The 27698-nt window shown below is 45.6% G+C and overlaps 8 protein-coding genes across 8 annotated transcripts; 3 read left to right on the top strand and 5 right to left on the bottom strand.

The window, feature by feature from the left end:
- Positions 1 to 998: 998 nt before the first annotated feature.
- Positions 999 to 1991, bottom strand: C922_04678 (hypothetical protein; the record flags this gene model as incomplete). Its single annotated transcript, XM_008820257.1, has 2 exons — positions 999 to 1715; positions 1860 to 1991. 2 exons carry the CDS (start codon positions 1989 to 1991, stop codon positions 999 to 1001), a joined length of 849 nt encoding a protein of 282 aa, XP_008818479.1.
- A 2411-nt stretch (positions 1992 to 4402) lies between these two features.
- Positions 4403 to 5260, bottom strand: C922_04677 (hypothetical protein; the record flags this gene model as incomplete). Its single annotated transcript, XM_008820256.1, has 2 exons — positions 4403 to 4491; positions 4819 to 5260. 2 exons carry the CDS (start codon positions 5258 to 5260, stop codon positions 4403 to 4405), a joined length of 531 nt encoding a protein of 176 aa, XP_008818478.1.
- A 3873-nt stretch (positions 5261 to 9133) lies between these two features.
- On the top strand, positions 9134 to 12424 carry C922_04676 (DNA polymerase delta catalytic subunit; the record flags this gene model as incomplete). Its single annotated transcript, XM_008820255.1, has 1 exon — positions 9134 to 12424. The coding sequence occupies one exon, from the start codon at positions 9134 to 9136 to the stop codon at positions 12422 to 12424; it is 3291 nt and encodes a 1096-aa protein (XP_008818477.1).
- Positions 12425 to 13041: 617 nt separating this feature from the next.
- C922_04675 (hypothetical protein) lies at positions 13042 to 13719 on the bottom strand (the record flags this gene model as incomplete). Its single annotated transcript, XM_008820254.1, has 1 exon — positions 13042 to 13719. The coding sequence occupies one exon, from the start codon at positions 13717 to 13719 to the stop codon at positions 13042 to 13044; it is 678 nt and encodes a 225-aa protein (XP_008818476.1).
- A 1907-nt stretch (positions 13720 to 15626) lies between these two features.
- On the top strand, positions 15627 to 17388 carry C922_04674 (hypothetical protein; the record flags this gene model as incomplete). Its single annotated transcript, XM_008820253.1, has 2 exons — positions 15627 to 17183; positions 17323 to 17388. The coding sequence occupies 2 exons, from the start codon at positions 15627 to 15629 to the stop codon at positions 17386 to 17388; spliced, it is 1623 nt and encodes a 540-aa protein (XP_008818475.1).
- An 864-nt stretch (positions 17389 to 18252) lies between these two features.
- On the bottom strand, positions 18253 to 20030 carry C922_04673 (hypothetical protein; the record flags this gene model as incomplete). The annotated part of the gene is made up of 2 exons (XM_008820252.1): positions 18253 to 19880; positions 19997 to 20030. 2 exons carry the CDS (start codon positions 20028 to 20030, stop codon positions 18253 to 18255), a joined length of 1662 nt encoding a protein of 553 aa, XP_008818474.1.
- Positions 20031 to 21272: 1242 nt separating this feature from the next.
- Positions 21273 to 23263, bottom strand: C922_04672 (eukaryotic phosphomannomutase; the record flags this gene model as incomplete). Its single annotated transcript, XM_008820251.1, has 8 exons — positions 21273 to 21377; positions 21559 to 21639; positions 21778 to 21841; positions 22028 to 22171; positions 22313 to 22404; positions 22578 to 22654; positions 22933 to 23044; positions 23198 to 23263. The coding sequence occupies 8 exons, from the start codon at positions 23261 to 23263 to the stop codon at positions 21273 to 21275; spliced, it is 741 nt and encodes a 246-aa protein (XP_008818473.1).
- Positions 23264 to 24995: 1732 nt separating this feature from the next.
- On the top strand, positions 24996 to 25642 carry C922_04671 (hypothetical protein; the record flags this gene model as incomplete). Its single annotated transcript, XM_008820250.1, has 3 exons — positions 24996 to 25130; positions 25239 to 25367; positions 25514 to 25642. 3 exons carry the CDS (start codon positions 24996 to 24998, stop codon positions 25640 to 25642), a joined length of 393 nt encoding a protein of 130 aa, XP_008818472.1.
- Between the last annotated feature and the right edge of the window lie 2056 nt (positions 25643 to 27698).

Here is a 27698-nt window from a genome sequence, read left to right as displayed (position 1 = left end):
ACAAGCAACCGAAAAGTATATACCATGCCCAACCCAGCATAATTGGGGGCATCTCTGCCCCTTCTTCTGGCACTTCCTCACGCTGTGCAGCACCATCTTAGAGGAGGACATTTCTTTTTTTTTTTTTTCTTTTTTGCAAAAATTGCCCAGAACCCCGCGAGGGGAGAGCCGGCATTTCCGCTCCCTACGCAAAGGTATATGATATGCCATTTTAGAAAAAGCAAGAAATAATCACATAAAGGGTGACCTAATTCGACACAGATTATCATACTTAGAAGAGGCTACCCCATGCTATGCCAGACCTTCGCAACCAACACATAGGAGTCGCAATCAATATTGTTGCTATCCTTCTCTTATCCCTTTTAAAGAGACGCGTGGGTGCAGGGTCCCCCTTCCTTTCATGCCACCTCTGCCTCGAAATAGGAACGTCTATCCAACCACACGCATTGTGCGACTTGTTCTTCCAAACGGAACAAACTCTAGAAACGCCGTCCTACGCAAAGAACAACTTGGTGGGGTAATTCCCCCACTTGAGACACATTGCAAAGACAAACTGCACCAAAAATGGATCTCGTTAAACAAAAAAATAAAAATAAAAATACAAATTCATACTCATCGCATACAAAAGAGAAAAAAAAAAAAAGGAAGATGGATAATTTACTTTTCGCGGGTGTCGAGTTGTCCTCTCTCCCGCTGCTTCACGCCCCCAATTGGGGAGTTGGCAAATGGGATTGCTAAAATAAACAAGGTCGTTATTAACTTTTTTGTGTGGGCACTTGGACGAGGGGGTTTTCTCTACCCCTGCGTGTGGTCCCTTATCAGGCGGGTATACTTCCAAATATTTCTTCAAGTCCGCAAATAACATAACCAGAGATAACAGCGGAATAACCCATTAGCGAAATGGTTCCTCGCAGAAGAGAAAGATTCACCCAATGATGTCGTGAGATGGCCCCCTATAGCCACCTTTCCTATTTCTTTGCTCGGAAACCTCTTTGCAGTTACCTTCTGTAGGCCTCAAAGTTGCGAACCAGAACTTTCACCCACTTCCTATAGAGGGCTTCCCTGAACGTCCGCCACGAAATGGTCTTGTAATATATGAAGAGAGTAAAGTCGAGCTTCGTAAAAGAGCCATGACTTATAAAAATTAGCAAATCGTTAAAATCGTTCAGTTCCTTTTCCATCAGGTCATGAGATATGTCTTTATAAACTCTGAGCCATTCGTTTGTTTTGCTTTGTCTTGAAATCCTGTTCTCTTCAGCCAACTGGCAACAGGCAAGCCAGAGGTCCTCCTCCACAATAGAAAACTCATTTTTCTCCATTCTATAAATGTCATTCCATATCAAAAACAGATCATTAGGTCTTATATCTTTTGGTAACTGATTAATTTTGTTGTAATACACATCTCCCACCAGTTTTCTTAAATATTTTGGACTCAATTTGCTCATCAATAACACTGCACCATTCATTCCTCCATTGGATAGATCGTCCGACTGCCCATTTTTTCCTTTCAATTTCTGCGACGACTCATATTCATTTGTTACCCACTGCCTCATCTCTCCGTCCATGAAACCTCTTGTTATATTCCCAGGCATGTCGTGCAAGTTTCTCATGTTGTGGGTCACCAATCCATACGTCCCGATTGGATGAGACATCATTCTGTGCGTCACCATTTGATGCGTCTTCCCACCGGTTGCACCCTCGAACAGTATCTCATCCTGCAAAAATGGGGGGGGAACCAAAAAGGGGGGTCTTTCTTGTAAAGCGCGTTCCATTATACCCCCGCGAGCTCGAAGAAAGCATAATTGACTGCACAGAGAGGGAAGCCATATAGACGGGGTGGCAATATATTTAAGCCCCACCTCACTTTCACCCACCTGGAGAAACACATAGAAGAGTAAGAATAGAATAACGTTGAACAGGGGGAGCAGGCGACTTGGCGTCAAGTCCTTCCTGCTGCCAGACGCGCACTTGGCGCGGAAGCGAATTTTCATGCTTCTGACAGGCTGAGAGGGCAGAATATACACGTCAATAGGCACCTAACGACGCATTTATCTATGTCGGTAGCTGTTTGTTTCTTCATCTGCTGACGCGTCGGATGCCATTCCGGGGAAGAAGTTCCTCTCCTCGGCTGCATAAAGTGGGTCTCCCACGGGGGGCTGTCCACAGCCGGTGCCGCGCACGTATGTAATGACGTATTTAACGACGTATGTAAGCACGTATGGCGAGCGTTCCTATGTATATTTCCCTTCTGACGACGCCTCCATGACCACTACTTCACCCGCTTATGCATAGTTGCATCTGTACGAGGAAGCAATCCCTGTGAGCGCTTGCGGTGGAAAATGTCCTCGAGCAGGCCCCGGCTTTCCGCATCCAAGAAGGAGGACACTGGATCGACCTGAACAAGCCTTAGGCTGACGCTTCGTCCGCATAGAATCTTCGCTAAGGGGACACCGATTGTTTTGTTTTTTCCCCACTTAGGTTTTTTTTTTTTTCTTTTTTTTTCCTCTTAGCACGTTTTCTATTATGTTGCGATTTATTTCAACTCTGTTCCTCTTCCTCTAGTGGGATGATTTCCCAGCGTTAAAAAAAAAAAATAAAAATAAATAAATAAAATAAATAATGAAGTGTCAGGACTGCTGCATGCCGAACTTGTGGTGAGAAGGTCAAATTAAAATTTAAAAACGAACAACTCGCCGTGCATCGACATGTACACAGTGACGCATTTCTAAGGACAGCCACCCCACGAAGGAAAAAAAAAAAAAAAAAAAAGGAAGCCGCTCATCTTTCTCGAGTGCGCTTCCGCCTTTCTCATTCCTTCGCAGCAGTCACCTTTCGTCGTTATATTCATCCCACGGTATAGTCCTCCACCATGGTACAATTAGCGACCCTCGGCGAGCTTTCCGCATGAGATGCTATTCCAAAACGGGAAGAATTTCTCGGCCAATATAACTTATACATCAAGCGAGACTCTAACATTCTCCTCTTTATCTTCCCAACAACGTCGTGGGAATTAAGCCTTTACTTTTTTTCTTTTTTTTCTTTTCTCTCTTCTTTTTTTTTTTAATTAGTTTTCCATTGAATAGCAAAATGCAACTCTCCTTTTTTTTTTCCCATTCATCCAAATTGAGAACAGAGGAAATCGAGTGCTTTTTTCCTCGCTTCGCCAACTTTCAATGTTTAGATGTAACCAGTTAGAAACGGCACAACACGAATTTTGATTTATTACCCTTGCTGCTATTTTCTCACGATAGGGTACTCCCCTACCCACAAAACATGGACGCATCCTCTGATCTCATTTTGTGCTGCCATGCCATTGGAGAGAAGAACCATACCATGCAACAGATCAGGGTTTCCTTTTAATTTGACCTGAACAGAAGAGATGCAGTGACCAATCATCTTGTATCTCCACTTTGAACGACATATTTTTTTTTTGTGATAACCTCAGCGGAGCCCCCTTGGTCCCTGTACTTCCCCTTTTTTGGGTACACCTTTCATTTATGCGCTCTCTAAAGCTGTCTTTATGTTCGCTGCTAATTCATGGCGCACGAGCGTAAAATAAAAAAGGTGAAAAAAAAAAAAGAAAAAAACGAGCATGGTATCTATATGAACGTACTTGTGGAAATACATATAGACGGGATAACGGACGATCACAAAAATGTTACAAACATGTAGAAAAATGTTACAAAAATGGGGAGGGGGTGAAACAAAACAGCAGTCACGCGGACAAGCGTCCACACATCGGGGCAATCGCCTAACTTGTCGCACACATGGCTTAACCCCCCGGAAGTGTGGAACCGCCGGCCTCACTTCACCGAAATGCAAAAAAAACTTCGTTTCTCTTCAAAATGTTTTCTCTGTAAGAGTAACAGCCCGCAGGCCACAGGATTCAAGGTGCGTCAAAGCGGAACATGCGCCAGGCAGTGAGGGCAGGTGTGTCAATGTAGCCGCGTCGGTCTATTGCCCATCTATCTGTACATATTTCTTTCCTTGGTGCAGTTCTTTCTCTTCAAATTGGTAAAATCGCGAAAAGACACCAAAGGTGGTCCTGCGATGCACACGCAAACAGGTGTTTTCCTTCCTTAAAGGTATATCTCTGACATGTCGAAATGTTATTTTATTTTATTATTTTTTTTTTTCTCTCTAGACCATTTATTCTCCACGTTTGGTTATTCTACGATGGACGCTTCGTCGAATGGTACACGGCGGGGGGGAGTAAGTCACAAGTTTGGCCCATCCATATCCATCACTGCACCTCTTTCTTTTCTGCCTCTTTGCTGTTTCTTCGCCCGGGGAAAACCGGAAAAGGTTGCCCTCAAGTCTAATGTATTTATGTTTACTTTTTTTTTTCTTCTTCCACGCGGATGTATCTGCACCTTTCTTGTGTGCTTGTTCTCTGTGCATGTCATTCCACTGCCTCCTCACCTATCTCATCCGGTATCTCCTCAGCTGCGTCTTGGCCAGTCTCATCCACAAATGGATCCACCCCTTGTCCTGAAGTTTTTTAAAAAAAAAAAAAATATAAACATAGTGGTAATTGTACAAAGGAGTAATAAGAACAAGTAATCCAAACTAATTGGCAGCCTCACAAAAAGGAAAGAAAAAAAAATTGAAGTAGGGATAATGTGAAGCGTTGTTTATCTTCTATTTATCACCATCGTCCTTTCTTTTCTTTACCAATGGGTCCAAGAATAGTAACCTCCCATTATCCACACAGGCACACACATACCCGCGGCGTAAACAATACGCTTCAGATAATGAGGAAGCTCATAACATTCGTTTTGTATTACTTATCAAAGAATCAATGCCGCAAATGCTCACCTGTATCCCCATCAATATCTTCCATTTCGAGATCGGCTGGGGAGGGTGGTACTTCTGTGTATGACCTCTCGATAGTTACTGTGACTTGGGGATCTCCTGTGGTCGACGTCATTCTAGAGTGGGTTGCCTCTGGCGAACCTTGAACTGGATCAACGAGCTCTACAAATGGCTCATCATCGCTGTCCATTTCTCCTTTTTTGCGATATCTCACGATGCCATAGCCCAATCCACCGAGTATTCCCCCCGCAGCAAGTACCATCGCCGCAATTAGGGATATCTTTATTAATTTTTTCTTCCGTAAAAGTTTCTTAATTCTGCCGTCGATATCGAGGTCTTCCTTCTGAAGCTTATCATTTTCAAAGACGGCAGCCACTTGCTCTTTTCCTAGCAAGGATACAATGGGTAAAATGGCGAAAAGGACGAACAATTTGGTAAGCTTCATTTTCGTTTTCACCGTGGTAAAGGGGTGGGGGGCCAAAAATGTGCGTGCTTCTTATGCTTCTGTTATGTGTAGAGGGGTCGCTTCAGCCGCTTCGGTTCTGTCTATCCCTTCAATGACAAAGCAATGCCCTTATTCCAACAGGGGGACGCTTGAAGGAAAAATCGAAATCGGCAGGGGGGATATGTCCTTCTTCAAGGTTACACCTTGGTATACAAAACTCTTTTGGAAAAAAATTCAGAAAAATGAGAGCCAACGTCAAGGTAATCCTCCGTTTTGTGGGAAAAAGTGGAGATCGAAAAGTCCGGTTGCAGACAAAGCAGAACAAATGCAATGAGAAATCAACAAACTGGGCAAATGAGAAAGCATGGAAGGGATGAAAAAATGGGAAAAACGAGCGAATTTCTCTTTTAATTCAACTTGGATTTAATTCGATTTAATTCGACATAACTGGCTTCTTAAGTTGCCTTAATTGTTTTTAATTTGCTCTTAATCTGTTCTTAAGTTGTTCTTAATCTGTTCTTAATATGTTCTTAAGTTGTTTTTAATTTTTTAATTTGTAATTTTTAATTTTATTTTAATTTTATTCTTTATTTTTATTTTTTTTTATTATTCTTCTCTGTTTTCTTTTCTTTTTTTGATTTTATTTTAATTTCACTTTTGGGACTCATCTTCTGCGCCCCATTTAAAAGAGCAACTCAAGCCAAGAATGCAAAATACGAAGCAAACAGAACGACGGGGCGCAGCGAAGCCGCGTCCAAAAGGAGGGGGACCACTGCGACACCACTAAATGCAACCCAGATAAGCGCGCAAGGAGGCAGAAGCACATGCAGGGTGTGCATAGACGCAAGAGCAGAACAACCGAGGATAGGCATATATATTTAGCTCCATGTGGTGGCGCCTGGGGGAGAGATTCTCAGATGAGACCACATTTCCTGAGGAACGGTGAAATGAAGAGAGGGGGGGGGCCCTTTCCCCCCAATAATTTTGGCAATTTGGCGAACAGCGCATGTGCAACTGGTGTAGAACCACTAAAACATGCCGTTCGTCTTTTCGTATTTTCAAGTGACATGCGGCTTTTTCGCGCATGCAGTTCTCCTCAATGTATTTGTGGTTTGCCAATTTTGCCTAAAGACAAGCGAGAGAAGGGGTCTTTCTGTTTTTTTCTTCTTCCCCCCCATCACCTGGCTAATCTGTTGATGTCCCCATATCGTCGTATGCTCATCCGATAGCGCGTCAATTTTATTTTTTTTTTTTCTCCATTTTGCATGCACGGTCAGGTGAATTTCACCCCACCATTCAGTGACTCTCCTAGGAAACATTTCATCAGCATTCTTACGCCCAATTCATGGCCTCTCCTCACTGCACAGGAGTGGCTAAACTGCATGCACATTTGCATTTACACAAAAGAAGTGTTACTCCCCTTTCGATCGTCATCGATGTGGTCATGTTTTTCTTGAACGATCAACAGCAGCAGCGGCGCTATGGAAGCGACATAACGCGAATGCCCCTCATTCCACATGTCAAATGCTGCGAGGGAAGTGGACACACGTTGAACTGAGTTCCCTTCATTGCGAAAAAAAGAAGAGAAAAAAAAAAATAGCAGACGAACAGAACAAGCCTCAGTCTGCGCATGCAAAAACTTATATAGGTACCTAGGTACATCCTTCTGTGAAATAACGGAAGGTTAACGGAAAGGTATGTGAAAAGGGAAATATTTCCTCGTCAAAATAATCTTCTTTTAGCATAAATGCAACACCGCGAGGCGCAAAAATGCCCCCTTGCACAATTTACCGAACATATGCATGCAGCGCGCAGGGGGGCCCCTTAGAGAAGATCTCGCCATAGGAAAACATAAATGAACAAAAAACGGACCATTACCATCGTTGTGATCTGCATCCTCCCTGTCATCAACACGGTCGTCATTTTTTCTTAACTCATCATGCGTACACAGATAGCATACCAGCTGCTAGACGTGTCATCCGTCATCTGTTGCAACCGAGGGGAAGTCCCTCCATCACGCCTCGTATAGATCCTTTTCCTCGAATTATCCAAAGGAGCTTAAACAGACACTGCATCGCTTTGCTTATGCGTGCTCAGATGCATGCGGACACCCACGAATTGCATCTCTCCTTTTTGCATGTCCACCTCCGAAAAAGGGGTCACCACTATTGCTATTCGCAAAAAGGAGAACACTGATAAGCAGCCACATGCTGCGAAAGGCAATTTGTAAAAAGAAAAGGAAGAAAATAAAAATCCACACATAAGTGAACCTTCTGTGCCCTCCCCATCGTATATTCGCACGAAATCATACACTCCTGGTAACCCCCCCCCCCTTGTAAACCTCCCTTTTGGAAGTCTTCCTTGTTGAAACCTCCCTTTTGGAACATTCCTTTTTGAACCCCCCCCTGCGAAAACTCCGCTCTGGATATGCCCCTCCCATAAAACATGCCCAAATGGGAACTCCCTCAGCTGGGTCTCCTTGGAATGGCGAATAAGCATGTCGCGTAAATAACGGAAAAGGGACACGAAATAGAAGGAGCACTTCCTTGGAGGTAGTTTAAAGCGGAATGAGGTACAACGGGGGAAGGCGCCCTATCAGTGAGTCCTGATTTTTGTTCCCTTTTCTTTCGTTTTCCTTAACGTGCAAATCCATACATTTATTACGACAAAAGGGAAATCTTCAAAAGCAGGCTCCCCTGCGCGGGTTCCATTCCGTACACATTAACGGTGAGAAGATTCATCTCTTCGTCCATTTCACTTTGAACGATCCTGGCATTAGCATCTTCCTCCCCTTGTTGAGAAGCTGCAAGCGGATTACACGCAGCAGGGGCAGAAGAAGAAATCACCTCTGTCATGGGTAATCATGGGGGGATGTTCATCTTCCTTGTGAACATCTGCACGAAAGGCTAACCACACGGACACATAGGTTGAGTCCCATCCGCGCATCATCTTCTTTGCATCTCTTCTGGATCTTGTCGAACGGGGGAGATTCTTCAAATTCTCTGCCCATATGTCCCAAAGGTCCCTTTGCGCACTTCCATATAAAAATAGATGAGACAGAAAAAAAAAAAATTGCACATGCACTTTCGCGAAAGGGGAAGGTTATCCAAGTAAAGGAACTGTGCGGTGATCTTTCACCAGCTACCTTTCCACTGTTCGTCGATTGATAATCCTCGGTGGTCCGCCCCCACGACACCCCCCGTAGACGTTCCTGTGATAGTATGTGTATCGCGCTGTGCTTGCCCCTTTCTTCAAGAGAACCAATTAAAGAAAAAAAAAAAAAAAAAAAAAAAAAAAAAAAAAAACATTCCCCTTCTGCGTTTTTTTTTTTTTCCTCGAGCACAAAAAACAGCCCCTCCCATCCAACGCCGCTTCTCCTTTCTCCTTATGCCACTTCCCCAATTGAGGAAACACTCCCTTCTTTTTTAAATGACGCTTTTCGAAAAGTGAAACAAGGATATATAGTGAACCAAGGGAGGAAAAAGAAGGTTAACATCCTCTCATCTGCGTGCCCCTTTTCTTGCGCCTAACTCATTTGCCACACGCTGGATGTGTTATGGCGACGAAGATGATAAGGTGATCATGCGAAAGTAGTGCCAACAGAATGAAACGCCAGGGGATCCACCCCTCCTTTTCACTGTCCCAATTCGTGGCTGCCCTGCGAACGCTTGGGAGAAAACACGAATTCTGCTCCCCGTCCGGCCCCACATGTGGCCGAGGAGCGCCTACCGTTGAACGGTCAAACAAAACAGACCCCCCGTGTGCCCACAGGAATTACACACATCGTGCGAGGAAGTTGTAGAAGTAGGAGTCTCCCACGCAAAGAGCACCATCAACCCTAATCGCTCCCCTTTCGTACCGCCAATCCCCCTCATGGAGGGCATGAAGAAGTGCCCCTTCACGAGCGTCATCCCGTACGGGATGCTGTACGAGAAGCTGAAAAAGGAGAAGAACAACCAACTCCCCGAAAATGTTGTGATCGACGAGTTTAATCAGCTCCTCTCGACGTATGAGAGGCCGAGTCCTTATGACTCGAACAGGCTCATTCACGCGTCCAACCAGAGCGATTTGATCCTTTTCCAGATAGACATAGAATACACAGTAGACAACATCTTCAAGAGCATGGTTTTCACGAATGATGGGACCCCTAATGGAAGCGTCCTAACCGACATGTTTTCTTTTTACCGAACGTTGTTTCAGAACAATGAGAAGAATTACGTCTTCGTGCCGGTGATCCGCATTTACACCGTGACGAATGATGGGTATAGCGTGCTCGTCAACGTGCACAATTTTTTCCCCTACTTCTATGTAGAGATGCCGAGCGGCTTCGACAAGGAGGACTTGCTAAAGCTCCAGTGCATGATGAATGACAATCTTAATGCGAACGGGCAATACAAAATATATGACAAGAAGATTCTCAATATCGAAATTGTGCACACGGAGAGTCTAATGTATTATAAGCGAGACGGAAAGAAAGACTTCCTAAAGATCACCGTCCTCCTCCCTAAGATGGTTCCTACTTTGAAAAAATTTTTCGAAGGTGTTCCTAATGTGAATGGAAAAAGCATCGGTGGGATCGTCTACGAAGCTAACTTGCCCTTCATTCTACGTTACATAATTGACAAGAAAATCACGGGTTCTTCTTGGCTGCTCTGCAAGAAAGACCACTTCTATATTCGACCTAGACACAAAAAAATATCCAACTGCTCCTTCGAAATAGATATATCGTATGAACATATAGATCCAATGCCTCTACAGAACGAGTACCAGCAGATCCCAAAACTAAGAATTCTATCCTTCGACATAGAGTGTATTAAGCTTGATGGAAAGGGGTTCCCCGATGCGACAAACGACCCCATAATACAAATATCTTCCATTCTGTACTTTCAAGGAGACCCCATTGTAAAATGCTCTAAATTTATCTTCACGCTTAAGGAGTGTGCCAGCATCCCTGGTGCTAACGTCATATGGTTTCACGATGAGAAGACTTTACTAGATGCATGGAGTGAATTCATCACAAAACTCGATCCCGATTTCTTGACCGGTTACAACATCATCAACTTTGATCTCCCGTACATCCTAAACAGAGGCACTGCTCTCAATTTGAAGAAGTTAAAAATGTTGGGCAGAATAAAAAACATCAGCAGTGTTGTGAAGGAGTCCAACTTCTCCTCCAAACAGTTTGGGACCCATGAGACGAAAGAGATAAACATCAATGGGAGGATCCAGTTCGACGTCTACGATCTTATAAAGAGAGACTACAAGCTAAAATCGTACACTCTCAATTATGTCTCCTTCGAATTCTTGAAGGAGCAGAAGGAAGACGTCCACTACAGCATTATGAATGATCTGCAGAATGAGAGTCCCGAGTCAAGAAAGAGAATAGCTACATATTGCATAAAAGACGGCATTCTTCCTCTCCGCCTAATAGATAAGCTGCTCTTCATTTATAACTACGTCGAAATGGCAAGAGTGACTGGGACACCGTTCGTCTACCTCCTTACGAGAGGCCAACAGATCAAAGTCACCTCCCAGCTTTACCGCAAATGCAAAGAATTGAATTATGTCATCCCTAGTACGTATATTAAATTTGGTAGCAATGAGAAGTACGAAGGAGCTACCGTCCTGGAACCCATAAAAGGGTACTATAAAGAACCCATTTCTACGCTCGATTTTGCTTCCTTATACCCATCTATCATGATAGCACACAATCTGTGCTACTCCACATTGGTGAAGGACAACTCAGACATCGAAGGCCTCAAAGAGGAAGAGGTCACCTCCATTCAAGGAAGAAGCAACATCAAATTTGTGAAAGGATCGGTCAAGAAAGGAATCCTCCCCCTAATCGTAGAAGAATTAATAGATGCAAGAAAAAAAGTCAAACTTCTCATCAAAAATGAACAGAACAAAATTACTAAGATGGTACTCAACGGAAGACAGCTAGCACTCAAAATTTCGGCCAACTCCGTATATGGATACACCGGCGCTGCCTCGGGGGGACAGCTCCCTTGTCTAGAAGTCGCAGTGTCTATTACGACTCTGGGAAGATGCATGATTGATAAGACGAAAGAAACCGTGGAGAAATACTACAATAAAAGCAACGGATATGAACACAACTCTACGGTGATCTATGGAGACACAGACTCAGTTATGGTAAAATTTGGCACCAGCAGCATTGCTGAGGCAATGGATTTAGGAAAAGACGCCGCGCAAAGGATAAGCAAAGAGTTCCTCCACCCCATAAAGCTAGAATTTGAAAAAGTCTATTGCCCCTACCTTCTACTCAACAAGAAGAGGTATGCCGGACTCCTCTATACCACCCCGGAGAAGCACGACAAAATGGACTGCAAAGGAATCGAAACGGTTAGGAGAGACTTCTGCATTCTGATCCAACAAATGATGGAAACGGTTTTGCACAAACTGCTGATCGAGAAAAATGTCGACAGTGCCATAGAATATACAAAGAGCAAAATTAAGGAACTCTTAACAAATAACATCGACATGAGTCTCCTCGTCGTAACCAAATCTTTGGGAAAGACGGACTACGAAACTCGACTCCCACACGTAGAGTTGGCGAAGAAGTTAAGGCAAAGAGACAGCGCCACCGCCCCCAATGTAGGAGATCGAGTCAGCTACATTATTGTCAAAGGGATTAAAGGACAAGCACAGCACGAACGAGCAGAGGACCCACTCTACGTCCTAGACAATAACCTAGCCATCGATTACAACCACTACCTAGATGCAATTAAAAACACACTGTCAAGAATCTTCGGAGTTATTCTGAAGGACTCAAACTCTCTTTTCTGTGGTGAACACACAAGATCCAAAACCATTTTAACGTCCAGCCAGACGGCTCTTTCGAAGTTCTTACAAAAAGCAGTGAGATGCATCGGCTGTAACAGCTCCATTAAGAAACCCCCTCTTTGCAATCACTGCAAATCCAACAAGGAGTTTTCCATCTACATGCAGAAAATTAATCATTTCAGAACAAAACAGACTGAGTTTTTCCAACTCTGGACTGAGTGCCAACGATGCCAGGGGAACCTCCACGCTGAGGTCATCTGCATGAATAGAGACTGCCCCATATTTTACAGGAGAGCCAAAATTAAGAAGGATATGGCTAACGTTCAGGAGCAGATCAGTGCCCTGCGCGCCGATTGGTGAGGGAGCGGCCGGATGATGCGAGTGGCTGTTTGCAAACCGTCTTGCCGCTATAATGCTACCCTACACGATGCTGAATGCGATGTGCTGCTTGCACTCCTTTGCCCTATTATATCCGCCTTTTAAAGGAAGCTTCCCCACCGCAAAGTCCCTGCGAAGTTGCCCCCTCACCACCGCTAGCTGGCAGCAGCAGCCGGGGGGCGAACCTCCTCCATTTTTAAAGTTCTCTTTTCTATACATGCCAGTGCGCGGATGGCACGGCGTTTTTCAAAGAGAATTAGCGCATACGAGAGGAAACGACTAATTAAGGACAAAACTCTAAATTTTAAAAAATGAAAAAGTGAGCAGGAAAATGGGGAAGCAGCTCATTTCGCATGCAGCGTGGCGCCTGCCCTCAAGAAAGGGTGCAAAGCACTGATTGTCACTTCGATCCAGAAAGGGAAAGAAAGAAAAAAAAAAACACTTTTGGGGCCACCGCGCTGTGCGTGGTGCGCACTACTCAGCGGGGAAGAAATGAGATACGTCTTGCGTATCTTTCAATTCTGTCCCGTGCAACTTCATCCTACTCACAGCATCCCGAGCACGCCAATTTCGTTTCCCTCTGTTAAATGCTCCGTCCATCAACTCTTCTCCTCGGTCAGGTCCGTGACGCTTTCCGAGACCCCCTGGCTTCCCTCCTCCGCCGAGCCTGTTATTTCACTTTCCACTTCTTCCTCTTCCGCCTTGTCCGCACTGCCCCCACCTTGCTGCTCAGTCTGATTCACGTCAAACATGTTGTCCACTTTGAGTATGTTAGTGCACGCCAGAGGGATTCCCCCAACGCACATTTTTTGAAATAAAAAAAGAATGGATATCTTCGGATTGTGTTTGTCGTTCTCCATTACGACCTTCTTATCTCCCTCATCTTTTAGGACCTGGAAGCTAGAGGTATCTGTGCTTTCATACGATTCACCTGATATCTGTCCATACAGATTCGGCTCGTTCTTTTTTATAAGCTGGATTTCTTTGAAAAAAAATGTGTTCTTGCAGAATTCTTTAAATTCCTTACCTTTTATTACAACACCCTCGCACACACTTTTGGCACTTTCTAATGCATCTTGCGGGATCACGATACTGTCCAGAATGTTGTTCTTATTCGAAGCCTCTTTTTGCTCCTTCACACCTTCTCTCCCTTCTGGCTTCCCCTGTATATCTAGGGTACCCCCGTCAACTTTGTTGTTCCTCAAGGCCAATGTTCCAATCCCTGCTACCAAAAGGTACACACAGCAGAGTAGCCTGCACTCTTTCAGGTACCTCATTTTTGGGGTTACGCTCAATACACCTCCGATTATTCGCGGGATGTACAGGTGACAATTTTCACAGCCTGATGTTTTCACTCGTCAGGGGCGCACGGCTGTGCTTCTATCCACTGGGAGGGCAAAAAGAAAAAAAAACAACACAACTATGCTCCTCACTCGCCACTTAGAACAGATGGATGAACTTTACCTCCTGATCAGCTCGCAGAAGACAAATGGTGGGTCTGAACTTTGCTTTTTTTTTTTTTTCTTATAATCGAGGGAAGGGAGAATCTCTTTGAATTGCCGCGCATACACGCAAATGTGCAATCAGTAGATGTACACGTAAAAAGAAATTCGCGGAAGGACAACGCAAAAACGCCAAAAGGCAAAAAGGGAAAAACGGAAAGACGCAAAAAACGCAGAAATCCAAATGCAGATAGACCAGTGCAATGCTAAGATGGACACACACGCACACACCTTACGTGACAGGTAACCACGATCTGCTTTCAAAACGGAAAAGAACAAAATGTGGGTTGCTCCCATACGATCGGCCTGTCTTTCCCATAATAGGGAATACACAAATGCATATCGTGAAAAGGAGTCATCCCCGAAGAAAGAAAAAAAATGATGAAAATATGGAAACAAATTCACAGCACCCAGTTGCATGCTACCGCCAGTGATGGTAAAGAACACCAGGCAAAAGGAAAAGTTCGCAAAATTTGCTGCTAAGAAAAAATTTGTATTTGCTTTTCCCCATCACGGTTTTATCATCAACTGTGGGCAAAATTCATTTTACATCTTTTTCACTTCCTATTCGGTACACTTGAAATATACCACCTTTTTTTTTTTTTTTTTTCTTATCAATCCGTTAGCCATGTCTTCCCAAATATGCTACACTATATTCGGACTCATCTCTCTGTATTTCAGGGATTTCCGAAATGGAACGCTTCGCTTCACCAGTTAGAGTTCCTGTACGGCGCCGCACACAGCGCGGGAACCGCAGACCACTTGGCAGGTGAGCTGTTGTAGACAAACACGTGCCACTTAATGAGGCTCTCCTAGTTGTCACAGCTCAAAAGCGGAACGCTACAGATGTTGCACACTTGGCATATGCAACACATTTGATACATTTCCCGGAGGTACCTTTTCACCTTTCTTTTAACCTGACAAACTTTCGCAGATCTCGCCCGAGATGGCTGCCCCCCATTTGCGCATATCATCCTCCAACGCAATGTCTCAAAAAATGGAACAGGTCCACCCTAAGGCTGGCGCAAAAGGGGTTTAAAATTATGCTCAATATTGATCGGTAAAATGTCTTAGCCGCTAATCCGCAGTTGCTTCTCCAGTTCGGTTTGCTCAACTGGAATACATCGTGTAACTTCCCTGGCTCGAAAAAAAAGTCACAAAAGTGGGGCAAAATTGCCTGAACGGGTCATACATTTTGTCGATATTTTTCGAAGCTCCCTAAGGCGCATACAAACGGACCAAGCGAAACGGCAACAAATTCTCTCGAATGCACACACGTAATTCGCTCCCCCCACTGGGCTCCCCACCGCGCCGAACCGGGGCAGTGTCCCCCCGCGCGACGGAGCCAAACCGTTCAAAATAATTCCCATAAAAAAAGGAAAAAAAATGGTGAACTTTTTTTTTTCCCACCGCGGTGAGAAGAAATTCGAATGGGTCGCAAAATTGGAGAGAGAAGGGGAAAGAAGCAAGAATCGGGAAAATATTCCCTAAATTCTCTGCCTCACAAAAATGTGTTCATGCTGACGTGAAAGAATCATGCCGCGGAGGAGAGGCCTACGGGAGTGCTACAGACGGGACAGGCGTGGTAGCGAGGCTGCATGGCAGAGGGGCTCCTCTCCAGAAGGGAAAAACACGCCGTTGTAATGCAGCACAATAAAGTTGCTCCGCATTGTCGCCACACAATGCGGCGCCTTAAGTGTAACCACCGGGTGAGCGGCCCCCAGCTTAAACACCTCACCACAACCGCCAATTCGCACTGCCTCTTGTATATGACCGTCAGGGGACGCCCCAACTGGAGCGCAGACAGAAGGCTAATCCGAACGTCCATCTTCAAAGATGATGACATATATTTAGACCCCCTCCAAATTCACAACGAAGAACCGAACAAAACAAACTACCTCAACAGAGCATCCCCAAATGAGCCCGTCTACACTCGGAGCAATGTAGGGATGAACGCCATCCTCCTAAACAGAAAATACATGGACCTAAAATGTATTAACCAGTTGTATAAGGAACTACTAAATGGAGAGATCAATTTCACAAAAAGGTTTACCTTCCTAACATCGATCAGCAACGAGTCGTTTATCCATGGATACAATTTACTGGACATGCTGAAAATCGTGGAGGTGTATCAAAAAGGGAAAAACAACAAGTGTGCAGATGTGTTTAAAAAGATTCTCTACAACATTAATGAGTTAAGCTACCTGATCTTTTCATATAGGAAGCCACTCATAGTTTACTGTAACGGCAGCGTTAGAGGCTCCGGAGGGTTCATACCCTTCCTGGCCAACAACAGCGCTTCATATTTTCACTCCTCATATGCCTACACCAATTTGAAGTACTCCTTTTTGCCTTATGGTGGCATCTCCTATGTATTAGCCAATTTGAGAGGATCCATTGGATTCTACTTAGCCCTAACAGGGGAGGTACTAAAATCTGCGGACCTTATATGGTGCGGTTTGACAAAAAGGTGGATAGCAGAAGACTGTCTAGAGCTAATGGAACTCACATCAGAATCGCAACTGGAGGTGTCCGAACAAGATGCCAACCTCCTCTTGGAAGAGCATTTTTTGAAAGTCCCAAAAATGTATACCTTAAAAAATTACGAAGAAATAATCCACGACCATTTTAAGTACCCCTCCCTGATGCAAATTATTGCCAAGCTAGATGCATCTAGGAAGAGAACCAATCCTGATGAAAAGGTTCGCCTCTGGGCAGAAAAAACATACCAACAGATCTGTTCGCAGCCTCCTATAGCGGCACATCTAACATTTGAAATTTTGCATCTACTTAGAACCCACAAAATGGAGCTACTCAAAAAAGCCCAAGTCACAAAAAAGCTATACAATCAGATGACACAAAATAGTTACAAATTAGTCCCAACGACAAAGGAAGAAGTAAGCTTGGCTGAACTGAGATTCGCCATCGATTCGGAGCTCCTCTTAAAAGCACTAAACATTGAGACGAATGCTATAGCGAACTTCATCTCGTGTCCGGATGTTCTCAATGGAATCACCTCCTACTTGGTTAAAGAGACCGATCACTCCTTCAAATGCACCTACCTGAATAACTCCCTTCTTGAAACGAAGAAGGACATCATCCATTACTTCCTCTTTTACAAAAATGATTACGAGTTTGCTGTGCATGACAGACCCGACATAAGCTTCTCCAGCTTGAGTGCCCTCGATCGATGCAATCAACCCTGTGGTGTACACGACCGTCACTTTTACGCAGAGCAGGTTCGCAGGAGAACACGCCCCAGAGGCATAGCGGGATGGTCATCTCCACGTTAGCACCTGCGCCATTCTGCAATTTAATCCCTCGATAGGGACATCGTCTCTGCACTTATGCCATGCTACCTTCACTTCCCCCTTGCAGAGAAAACGATGGAGTGATGACTACCTGAAGGACCAACTGAACGAGATTAACAAACTGGCCCTATGACCCTGTCGTCTTCTTCTTCTTCACATCCTCCTTGGGAGAGAAGCCTCTCCACACAGAGACACACGCTGGTTGTCTCCTCATTCATTCAAAATATGACTAAGCATATCCCTAAGGACGATTTGTGAGTTTTAATTAAAAGGTACCAATTGGCGAAGCCACGCTCCTTGTGAAGCATCTTAACCAGTGGGTACACAAAATGGAACCAACAGAATTGCTATCACCACGGTACGCGGCGAAACGGAATGAAACAAACATGGGTGGCCTCTACTTGGAGCGAACTCCTTTTGCTGTGCCCGAAGATTCCCTTCCAACGGCGTAGTGAAGACGCATTTGGAAAGGCCACCCCTTTTTATGGCTTAAAAGATAACGGGGGGGAGCAGGGAAAAAAGAACACAATAAGCCAATTAGACATTGGGGCGACTAACACATTGGGGGCGCCTCCCTCTTCCCATCGTCCCTACCCTCCCCACGTCAAACAAGTGATAAACATATGAAGCGTACACAAAAAAATAAGAAACGAGTTTATTCGTTTTGAGACATACTCATGTGAGGGCTTCCCACACATAAGTGCGTATATGTATGAGAATACCACGTCACATATGACGAATCGCGTTATAAAACTCAAACTGAATATACGACTCATCCCCCTTATAACCTTACTGGGTGGATTACATATCACAATCCGTTTATGCGTCTTCCATATGGGATGGGGGGGAGAGGTGATTGCAACCCTTAACAGTATTCCTCCCCCCGAATGGAGGACACAGAATTTACCAGTAGAGCTCCTAACCCCACGGCAGGTGGTGCGACTCCTCGGCCATTTTTCCATGTGTGACCTGTCGAGGTACATTTGGACATTTCCCCCTACATGAGGAGACCATCTCCTCCGTGAGATTCTGCCTCCATATCAACTTGGCCAATTCCGCTTCTCTCATTTTTGTCCCCTTCCGGGAGCGTCCATCCTGGGAAACCCACCACAGGAGCACTCACCTCTCCAGCGAGGTAATCACATTCGCCACTAACCAACTTCTCCCCCATGGAAGAATTTCTCAGCGTCCGTAACTTCAGCTCCTCCAGGAGTCTACCATTTTCATCCATGTCTTTATAAACCTCTAACATCTCTTCGCTATATGTTTTCATATTCCTCACGTACCTTTCGTACCTGTCTGCTGGGCTGTCTCGCTGATCTGGGGGTGGCTGCTCCTGCTCTGGGGGAAGGTTCCACTCGTGTGAGGTGGGCGAAGTATTCAACGTATGCTTTATCTGTGCGGGCTGCATGACATGCTTCCCCTTCGGCTTCTTCCCTCCCGAGGAGATGTCAGAAAGCGCGCCGTCTGGGCTCATGTCCAGGTTCCACTCCTCGCCCATGTGCAGGTTCCCCTCCGCGCACCCCTCAACCGCAACTTCGATCGTGGAGCTCAAAGCGTAGCTCTTCTCGCCGCCCGCTGAGTTATCCAATGATCTGTCCATTGTTCTGCCCAGCGAACTGCTCATCGAAGTGCCCAACGCGCCCGCAACACTGCCGTCTCTAAAAAAGTGCGTATTCAACCTGCCATAATCTGGGCGCACTGGCTCTTCCCCCTCCGCTTCTTCCCTCTTCGTTTCATTGCGGCCAAATCGGATGTGGCTACTTCTCACGGATGGGTCTGCACCCCATTCGATGGACTTACCGGATAAGTCATTAGTCCACTCCGCGGTGGTGACATGCTCGGGGGGGGGCGGCCTGTCGTATGGGACCGCCTCCTGTGTCAGTTCGCGGTTTATCTGGCGGTTTATCTCGCGGTTCATTTGGCGGTTCATATGACGCCTCATGTCGCGGCCCATCACGTGGCTCCCCCCTCGCGTGGTGTCCTCCTCTGCCCTCCACCCCTCCCCAATCGAATCATCCATTTCACACAGGTGTCCACCACTGCGGAGGTGACACCCGATCAGTCCGTGGTTTCCCCACGCGAGATCCACCTGCATTTTAACCTTCCTCACATCTCCACTCTTCCTGTTATACACATAAAAGGGTAGCTCCAGTGGAGACCTTTTCTTCCTTTCTCTATGGTAGCTAAACAAATTAGCCTCGACAAAGTTACGAAGCTCATCACAATTCCGAAGGATATTCTCTTCATGCCCGATAATGATGTCTTCCTTCTCTGTTACTTTACTTCTAACATCTGAGTGACCATCCTCAATGCTTACAATTTGAATTCCTTCCTCCATTGCATTTGCTTTCTCATAACTTATGTTCATACCTAGTAACCCCTTTCCGCTCCACCTCCTTGGCCTCACATGCACCTCTTTCAGTTTATCATGTCGACAGCTATACACTATCAGACGCACCTCTTTGTTCTCTCCTTCTCGTACCTTCTGCATAAAAGACTCGTATGTCTTCCTGGAGGCGTCTTGCAACTGCACGTCTTCTATCTGTACAATGTAATCGAAGAAGATCTCCATGTCGCACTCCGACACGGGTCCCTCGGGGCAAATACGCACGATGCGGTATCCTGCGGGGGGGAAGCGGCGTGGAAGCGGTGTGCAATCGATGCGACGATGTGGCGAGGAAATAACTAAACAAACGGAGGACTCCTCCTCCGGGGTACCACCACCATATCCTCGTTACCTCCGCTGCCTTCCTTCGCGTGGCCTGCCCCCATGGCATCTCAAATGGGTACTCGGAAAGATACATGCGAACACAAAGACGCCCCACACGCCGGGGGAATATGATTATCAAGAAGGTATAGCCGCGTAAATTATGCAACACAGCAAGTTGGTGGCTGCCACAAAGTTACGCACACATGTGCACTTCGGTCTTCGGGGAACTGAGCGGGTCTGCTTGAAATTTTTTCCTTCCTTGACTTGACTTTGCTTTGCCTTACTTTGCTTTATTTTGCTCTATTTTGCTTTATATTCTTTTTTTTTTTCTTCTTTTTTCTGTTCCATGTCTTAAATGGGGTTCACTCACTGGTTGCAAACTAGCCGTAAATGAAGAAAAAAAAAAATACAAAAAAAAAACAAAAAAAAAAACGCGACAGAAAAACGCAAAATAACTGCGAAAAAAAAAACACAGACGAGGCGCAAGAGAACGAAAAAGATAAAAATGGAAAACGTGCTGACAGCCTTATACGGACAACGCAAACAGATCGAGAGAAAAAAAACGGAAAAAAAAAGACCCAAACGTTGCTCACCTCTTTACGGTGAGCGATGATGCAAGTGGGAAGTCGACTTGCTTTTCTTTCCTGGTGTTGCAAATAAATCCCTTCCCCTGTGGCAGAACGAAACAGAATGGTGGAACATACAACCTATCATTTGGAAGCAAAAAGAAGAAAAAAAAAAAGAGACATAAAAGGCGTCACACAAAGCTTATGTTTTCCGTTTTCTGACGTCTTTTTTGCAGTTTTTTTAGGGTTTTTTTTTCATCTCTCCTGTGATATCTTTACGACATTCTGCGGTTCTTTTTTTCTAATTTCCCCTCACCTCGTCGAGGAGCCGCCAAGTGGTCTCCCCGAAATCGTCCACTTGGTAAATTTGCCTACCTCCCAAAGACGCAGCTGAAATGAAAAAAAAAAAAAAAAAAAAAAAAAAAAAAAATGGGACATGCCAGAGATGGTAAAGATATATTCACATGTGTTGTTCCCCGAAGGAAGCAAATCACAACAACGGGGGTGGAGGACAACAGGGATAATGTCACCCTGATGGGAAAATAGCCACCCACGAAGCAAACAGGGAAAGAAAGAACCACGCCGAGAGTTCACCCTGGCAAGGGCTCTTTGTTACGCCCTCTTTGTTACGCCCCCTCTGTTACCCCCTCTGGGTGTGAATCCCCGTGGAGTGTCCCCTAACCTGACAGAAAATATATATGCCACATCGTTTCTCTGCACACACATGAGCAGGACCTCCTATTGGTCCAGAAACGACTTAATAATCTCCTCCGTCTCTTCGGGACCTTTAACAGAGAACCCACGCACCCTCTGGTCGTGATAAATCTCGTAGTCGTTCCCTCCCTGAAGGAGAAAAGCAGAAAGACTCGTGCCGTGGTGGTAACGCTCGATAGAAATGGGACCCCTTTCCCAACAGACGGTAGGGCTAATATGACAAACACACGCATCCCAACGTGAAGACATAAACACGGAGGCACGCCAAGAGCACCTACTGATGTTTTTTTCTTTTTCCTACCACCCTTACCTTCTCTGTCTTATCGCCGAAAAATAGGACCTCACTGAATAACCCTTCAATGTGCCGCAGGCAAAACGTTTTATCCCATCCCTGCGAGTAAGGGGGGGAGGCAATGCCGTAACAGATAATGTCTTCCCGTGAAAGCTCCCCCATTGAGCAGCAGTCACCCGTGCGGGCTATTCCCCAGGGGGGCACTGCTCCCCTAACGAATTCACTCCGATTTCTTACCGATGGGAAGCAGTCTATGGAGATTTGGCCTCCGATAGAGAACGTCAAGTCAAACTGCGAAAAGCTTAGAGGAGCGAAGTGAAGGAAAGTGGCATGGAGTTACGTGAATGGAAGAGAAGAGATGTGAGCATGGAGGAAGCAACATGCATAACTGCCATGCGGGGTAACCAAATAACACAGGTATCCTCCTCACTGAGGTAAGCGCCTAAATAGAGTAACTACGTTGCAGGAACACCAACGAAGCCATTACTTCCTCATCAAGTCCAACTGGAAACTACGAAGGATTGAATTCTCCGCGTCATATCTGCAAAAGTGTGCACGCTCTTCCCGTGTACAGTTCCTCCCAATGGGGCTGATATTTATCATTCCCTTGCGCAGCTCGAAGAAGGTCCCTCTGTGTTGAGAGAAAAAAGGAGGGGACAGCATTGCCATGTGTATAGTCCGCAACACTCTGTGGTAGGTTCTTCCAAACGAGGGGTAGCCACCAAACCAACTTGGACCCTCCCCTTTCTTCTTCTGCTTCCCCTCCCCCTACCGCTTCTTTGGCACCCGCAGATTCGCAATGTACACTAAGCAGTAATCCACCAACTGTTGCATCTTCTCTTCGCCAAGAAATTTCGTTATGCTCTGTGAGGAGGAGCACACAGGGGGACGAAGTGAACACAAAGGAAGAGAAAGTTAGGACAGCGAATGCCCACGTTTACATGCTGAATCGCCAAATAGACCAATAAGGAAGCGTGTGCAGGAAAGAAGCGACCCTCATTTAGACAACGCCGCGTAGCCACTCATGGCCGCCCTACCTCCGAGTAGAACTCATCGTTGTCCCTATGCGCTACCACGCCATTCTCTGAGAACAGAAAATCGAACATCTCGGGGTCTTGCAACGGGGGGGAAACGAACAAACAATTGTGTCGATTTTTATGCAGATATATGTACGTTGGGCGTGGGTAGGTAAACGGACGAGGCCTCTCATGGGTAATTTTTCGCGTGGCTGCACGAACGAGCCGTTTTTTATCGCTTTTTTTTTTTCTTTTTTTTTTTCTTTTTTTTAAGTTCGATGCTGTAACAAAAGAAAGAAATTCACATTAATCTTCATTTTTTTTTTTTTTTTTTTTTTCTTTTTTTTTTTCTTTTTTTCCATTTCCTCTCTCCTACATTCTATCTGCTCGATGATCTTCCGGTAGTCGGACCCTCCTACCACCCCCAGGGCGATGTCCCCCTTGGACTTGAGCTTGCGGAGAACCTCCACCATTCGTTCTTCGATCGGCTGTACGGGGGGAGGCACGTATGCGATAGGTGTGTGGCAGGTAGGCGGCTGGTGTGTGAAAGTGGTGTGGCAGCTGAGGGGCAAACGTGTCTCATTGTGGCCATCCCAACGACCTGGACAACAAGCGAAGTAACGTAGCTCCCTCTTTCGTACCGCCCTCGCATGGGTCAGCGTCCCATCCACGTCAAACAGGAAAAAACGCTTCTTCGGAGAGCTCATGTTTCGTTCTATTATTGACTTGGGTGGCTAAACGGGACAAGTCGCGGAGGAGGCAGACTTTACGATGAACGAAACTTGCGAACGTAGAGTAGTAGCAGATGAGGAAACAGGACGACGGTGCGAAATCAACGAGTGAACAGATTTGCGCTGATACGTGACTCAACCATTTAACGTGCCCTGCTAAGATGAATGAATAATCACACCCCAGTGTTCACCTCGCGAAAGACTGTGCCAAGAGATAAAAGAAAAGAAAAAAAAAGAGGCCAATCAGTTTCCCCCAACAAAAGGGGGTACATACATAACCAAGTTGTACATACCGCGAAAAAAAAAAAAAAAAGAACATTTCACTTCGATTCGTTTCACTTCACATCACTTTAGCTTGTTCTCAGAATTTGCGTAGACGAGAGAAGTGTCCTTCCCGAAGAGCCCTTCTTAAAGGCGCCCAGCTTCCTTAACCCCATAACTGACGGGGCTCGTGTTCGGATGCAGGAAGCTGGGGGGGAAAAAATTTCCGCAGGCCTACACATAAGTACACCTAGCGGCTGTCGCTCTTTTATGAGGACACACAGATTAGGGTAGAGAGTCCCTCGTTCATGTCACGTGTCAGTTTGGTCCCACTTAGCGAACCATGGCTGGAGTCATGACGTCGCGTGGCCCCCTTCCCAACTTCTCTTCGCGCGATACGGTGTGCCCTTGTCCCAGGCGAGGTTCTATTAACCCGCCGCCAACTGATAAAAACCCATCGCGGAAATTTGCCAAAAAAAAGAAAAAAAAGATAAAAAAAAAAATCCCCCTTGTACACATGACTGGAACAAACGGAAGGAAGGGGCTCCATTGTGAAAGCTCCACTTTGCACACATCATAAGTTTAACGTAGGGGCTGTTAACATACATGCCAGGGCATCCGGCTCGCACGTGCACGTAGCAGTTGCGACAGCAACTATTGGTTAACCCCTAACTCCCTGTCATGCGCACTGCGGGGGAATCTTAAGACCACACTCTGCTTTGCCCCAAACGTCGAAAAGAAGAGTTAAACGCCGGCGTGAAAGAACCGAAAAAGGAAAAGTAATCCAAACGAACGAAACAATCCTACACGCCGCGGAACTGACGTCCGAATTTCTTCCTTCCCTTTTTTCTTTCTTCCTTTCTTGTTTTCTTTTCTTTCCTTTCCTTTTTTTTTTCTTTCGTTTTTTTTTACTCCTCGGGCACGCACCCCCCTCGCGTGAATTGCTAGCTACACATTTGTTGCAGCCGTGTGTGTTGCCCTCAAGCGCAGCTACTCCGGGTTGCAACACAGGGCAAATGGCACAACAGGAGTGGCACAGCGGAACGTTACACAACAGAACGTGACTGAGACTTGGTATGAAAAACAAATCAACGCGCAACACAAACAAACGGTAACACAGATGGGGCGACAATAAGACCTTATGAAGCAAAAAAAAAAAAAAAAAAAATCCATATGAGTCATGCAGAAAGAACAAAAAAAAAAAATTAAGCTAACCGCAACGCGATAAACGAAGTAAATCTTACGATGTCGTGCGAAAAAGAATTGTTCGAAAGTTTTTTTTATCATTTGCCTCTACAGATTATCTTATAAGGTTAATTTTTTCTTTTTTTTTTTTTCATTCCTTCCTTTCCTTTTCCGCCTCTTTCCTGCTTCTCTTCCCTTTTCTTTTTCCTTCTCTTTTTTTTTTTTCTTTTTTTTTTTTCATCCGCCCCTTCACCAGCACAAAATGGAGGACAAATTTCGCGAGGCGTTCATCCTGTTCAGTTCGTGTAGCGACAAGATGGAGCTGCACCAGTTTTACGAGCTGATGCATTCTTTTGGGATTATCCTCCCGCCTGAGGAGAAGGCTGAACTGCCCTTGGTAAGCAGCGGCGGAACGAAGTACAGCCCCCTTACACACACACACGTAGACACTTCAACCGCTAATTCGCTAATTTGCTAATCTGCTTTCCTGTGCCTCCCCCCCCAGATGGTCGACATGGAATTCTGGCTGAAGCTGGCCAAAAGGCATTACAACCACCAGGACCCCTTCAAGCATGTCCGCAGTGTCAGCGAAAAAAACTCCGGGGTGCAGATCAAGATTCAAAATTTCATCGGGGTAAGTTCCCAAGCGAAACGGCATTGTCGACCGCTTATCCCTGTGAATAGTGGTTTGTGTGTCTGCCGCATGTTTGAGGCTCTACGTTTCCCCCGCACACTCCTCCCACCGTTCTACAACACATCAAACCGCTTCCCCCCTCGTAGATAATGAAAGCGCTGGACACCAGACTCACGGACAAAGACTTGGATCTCCTCCTCAAGATAACCAATCCAGAGAACAAAGAGACGATTGATCTGAACACCGTTTCGCAGAAGCTCTCCGAGGTTATGTAGTTCTCCTACTGAGAAGTCTGTGCTCCTTTTTTCTTTTTTTTTTTCTCACCCTCCGAATTCATCGCAAGTATAACTCCATCATCCTTCGCCGTGTGTGACCCCCCATGGTTCGTCTGAATATAAAACCACCAATGTGGAACAAAAAAAAAATACAATAAAATTAAGCGAAAGACACTTCCGCTTTTTCGCTTCCCTTCTGTACATCCCCTTCCGTTTTTTCCCTTCCCATTCGTTACATCGTTGTATCGATATGTACACACATCCATTTCCTCACACATGAGGAGGGATGTTTTTATGTTTTTTATTTTTTATTTTTCACCTCCCCCGCTTTCTCTTTTTTCTAATTAACGTAAAAACAAGAGTGCACCATACACATCCCATATTCACAAAACGATTTTCGAGTGTGTTGATGATTCGCCAAACAGTTTTGCTCCCTTTTTCGTGTTCTCACGTGGAGCTGACTCCAGATCTTCTCCCCAACGAATACTAGTCCTCTCTGCAAGTGTCAGGATTCTCCCCCAAGACATTTCGCGGAGAACACATACAGAGGAGACATGGCCTGGCTCCATTCAATACTAACAAAACCAACACAGATGTAAAAAAGTAGAAGTGAATCCCACAGTTGTATCCGCCCACTCCACTTGGGTGGCTTCGCTCGGTGGCGGGCGTGGCCCTTCTTACATGGGCAGCTGCAAAGGAAAAGCAACACAGAGGAGAAGGCCTCATCCACCCCTCACGAAGTAACTTCTCAATCCATTCACATAAAAATAGAGAGTGCAATACAGCAGAAGCAGTGGAGATGTCACGTAGTCCTGCTAGCGGAGAGAATTCTCCCCATCTGCTGCCCGTCTGAGCGGGGGCAAAAAAACAACGAAACTGTACCCAACAAGCCGTTCCCACTAAAGTAGCTTTCCCCCCTGCTGCCAGAAGCGACACAAATGAACCTTCCTCTCCAGACCCAACCTGCAAAAACGGAAGAATAAGAAAACAAATTGCTGAAAGGGTGTAGGACATCTCCATCTTGGTCTGTTGTCTCGCCCTGTCCCGCTCTAACCTTGCAACGAAAGGATGTTCATTGGGGCTGAATCAGCTGCGTCTGGTTTTCCCCTCTTTTTGAGATGTCCCCTTGTCGGTAGGGATGGTTCCCCAAAAGGAAAGGCACATTCTCCCGCCCTGTCAAATTATTTTAAGAATGAGACTCATCGGATGAAAGTTACGATGGATAAACAGAAGGGGCATTATTCGTCATTCTTTTTTCTTAGTGCTATTCTTCTTCCACCTAATCCTCTGATTTTGACTTCTTTTTTTTTTTCTTTTTGTTTTTTTTTCCCCTTCAAATCTGTTCAACTAACTCAACTATCAGCAGAAAGGGGAATTCCCTTTTTTGGGGTTGCACAAGAGGGATCCTCGCTTCTTTCCAAAAGGAGGGGAACAAACATGAGTTTGACACAACACTGCAGCTTCCCAGGCGTATTTCCGCTCGGAGGTCCGAATAGCATTCACGTTACCGATGCATGCTAACGTTGCTAGTGACCGCGAGGGTTTACTGTGCCTTGTGCTACGTTGTGCTGTGCTAAGCCGCTTTACGCTCTTTTTTTTTTTCTTTTTTTTTTATTTTCCTTTGCGTAGATCCTGTTCAGTTCCCAGTAAGGAAGGCCCCACTTGCTTTTTCTTACGACTTTGACGAGTGTTTTTTTCCTTTTTTTTTCCTTTTAAGCCTTCTGCCATTTTGCGCGCGCATGCACGGCTGCATAGGAGCGTGACCGCCTCTATCAATTTATGGGCCTAGCGGATTAGCCGCCCCACCCCTACCAGCTAGCCAAAGCGCATGCCCCAAACGGGTTTACCAGGCGAGTTGTTCCCCGTTTTCAACTCCTGCCCTGTCAACTCGAGGGGCACAGAGCGGCGCATCCAGAGGACGCCTTTGAACTGCCCCACATACAAACGCAAATAATTGCATTCAGTGCATATGTCTCAGCAGACGAATCCACGCCACTGTTGTTAGGTAGACCCCATCCGCTTACATTGAACGGTTCAGTGGCAAAGAGACTCCCCG

Source organism: Plasmodium inui (genome assembly GCF_000524495.1).
Source record: "Plasmodium inui San Antonio 1 unplaced genomic scaffold supercont1.27, whole genome shotgun sequence".
NCBI classification, from domain to species: Eukaryota; Apicomplexa; class Aconoidasida; order Haemosporida; family Plasmodiidae; genus Plasmodium; species Plasmodium inui.
Note: the sequence above shows the minus strand (reverse complement) of the source record. Positions and strands in the feature narration are given on the sequence as shown.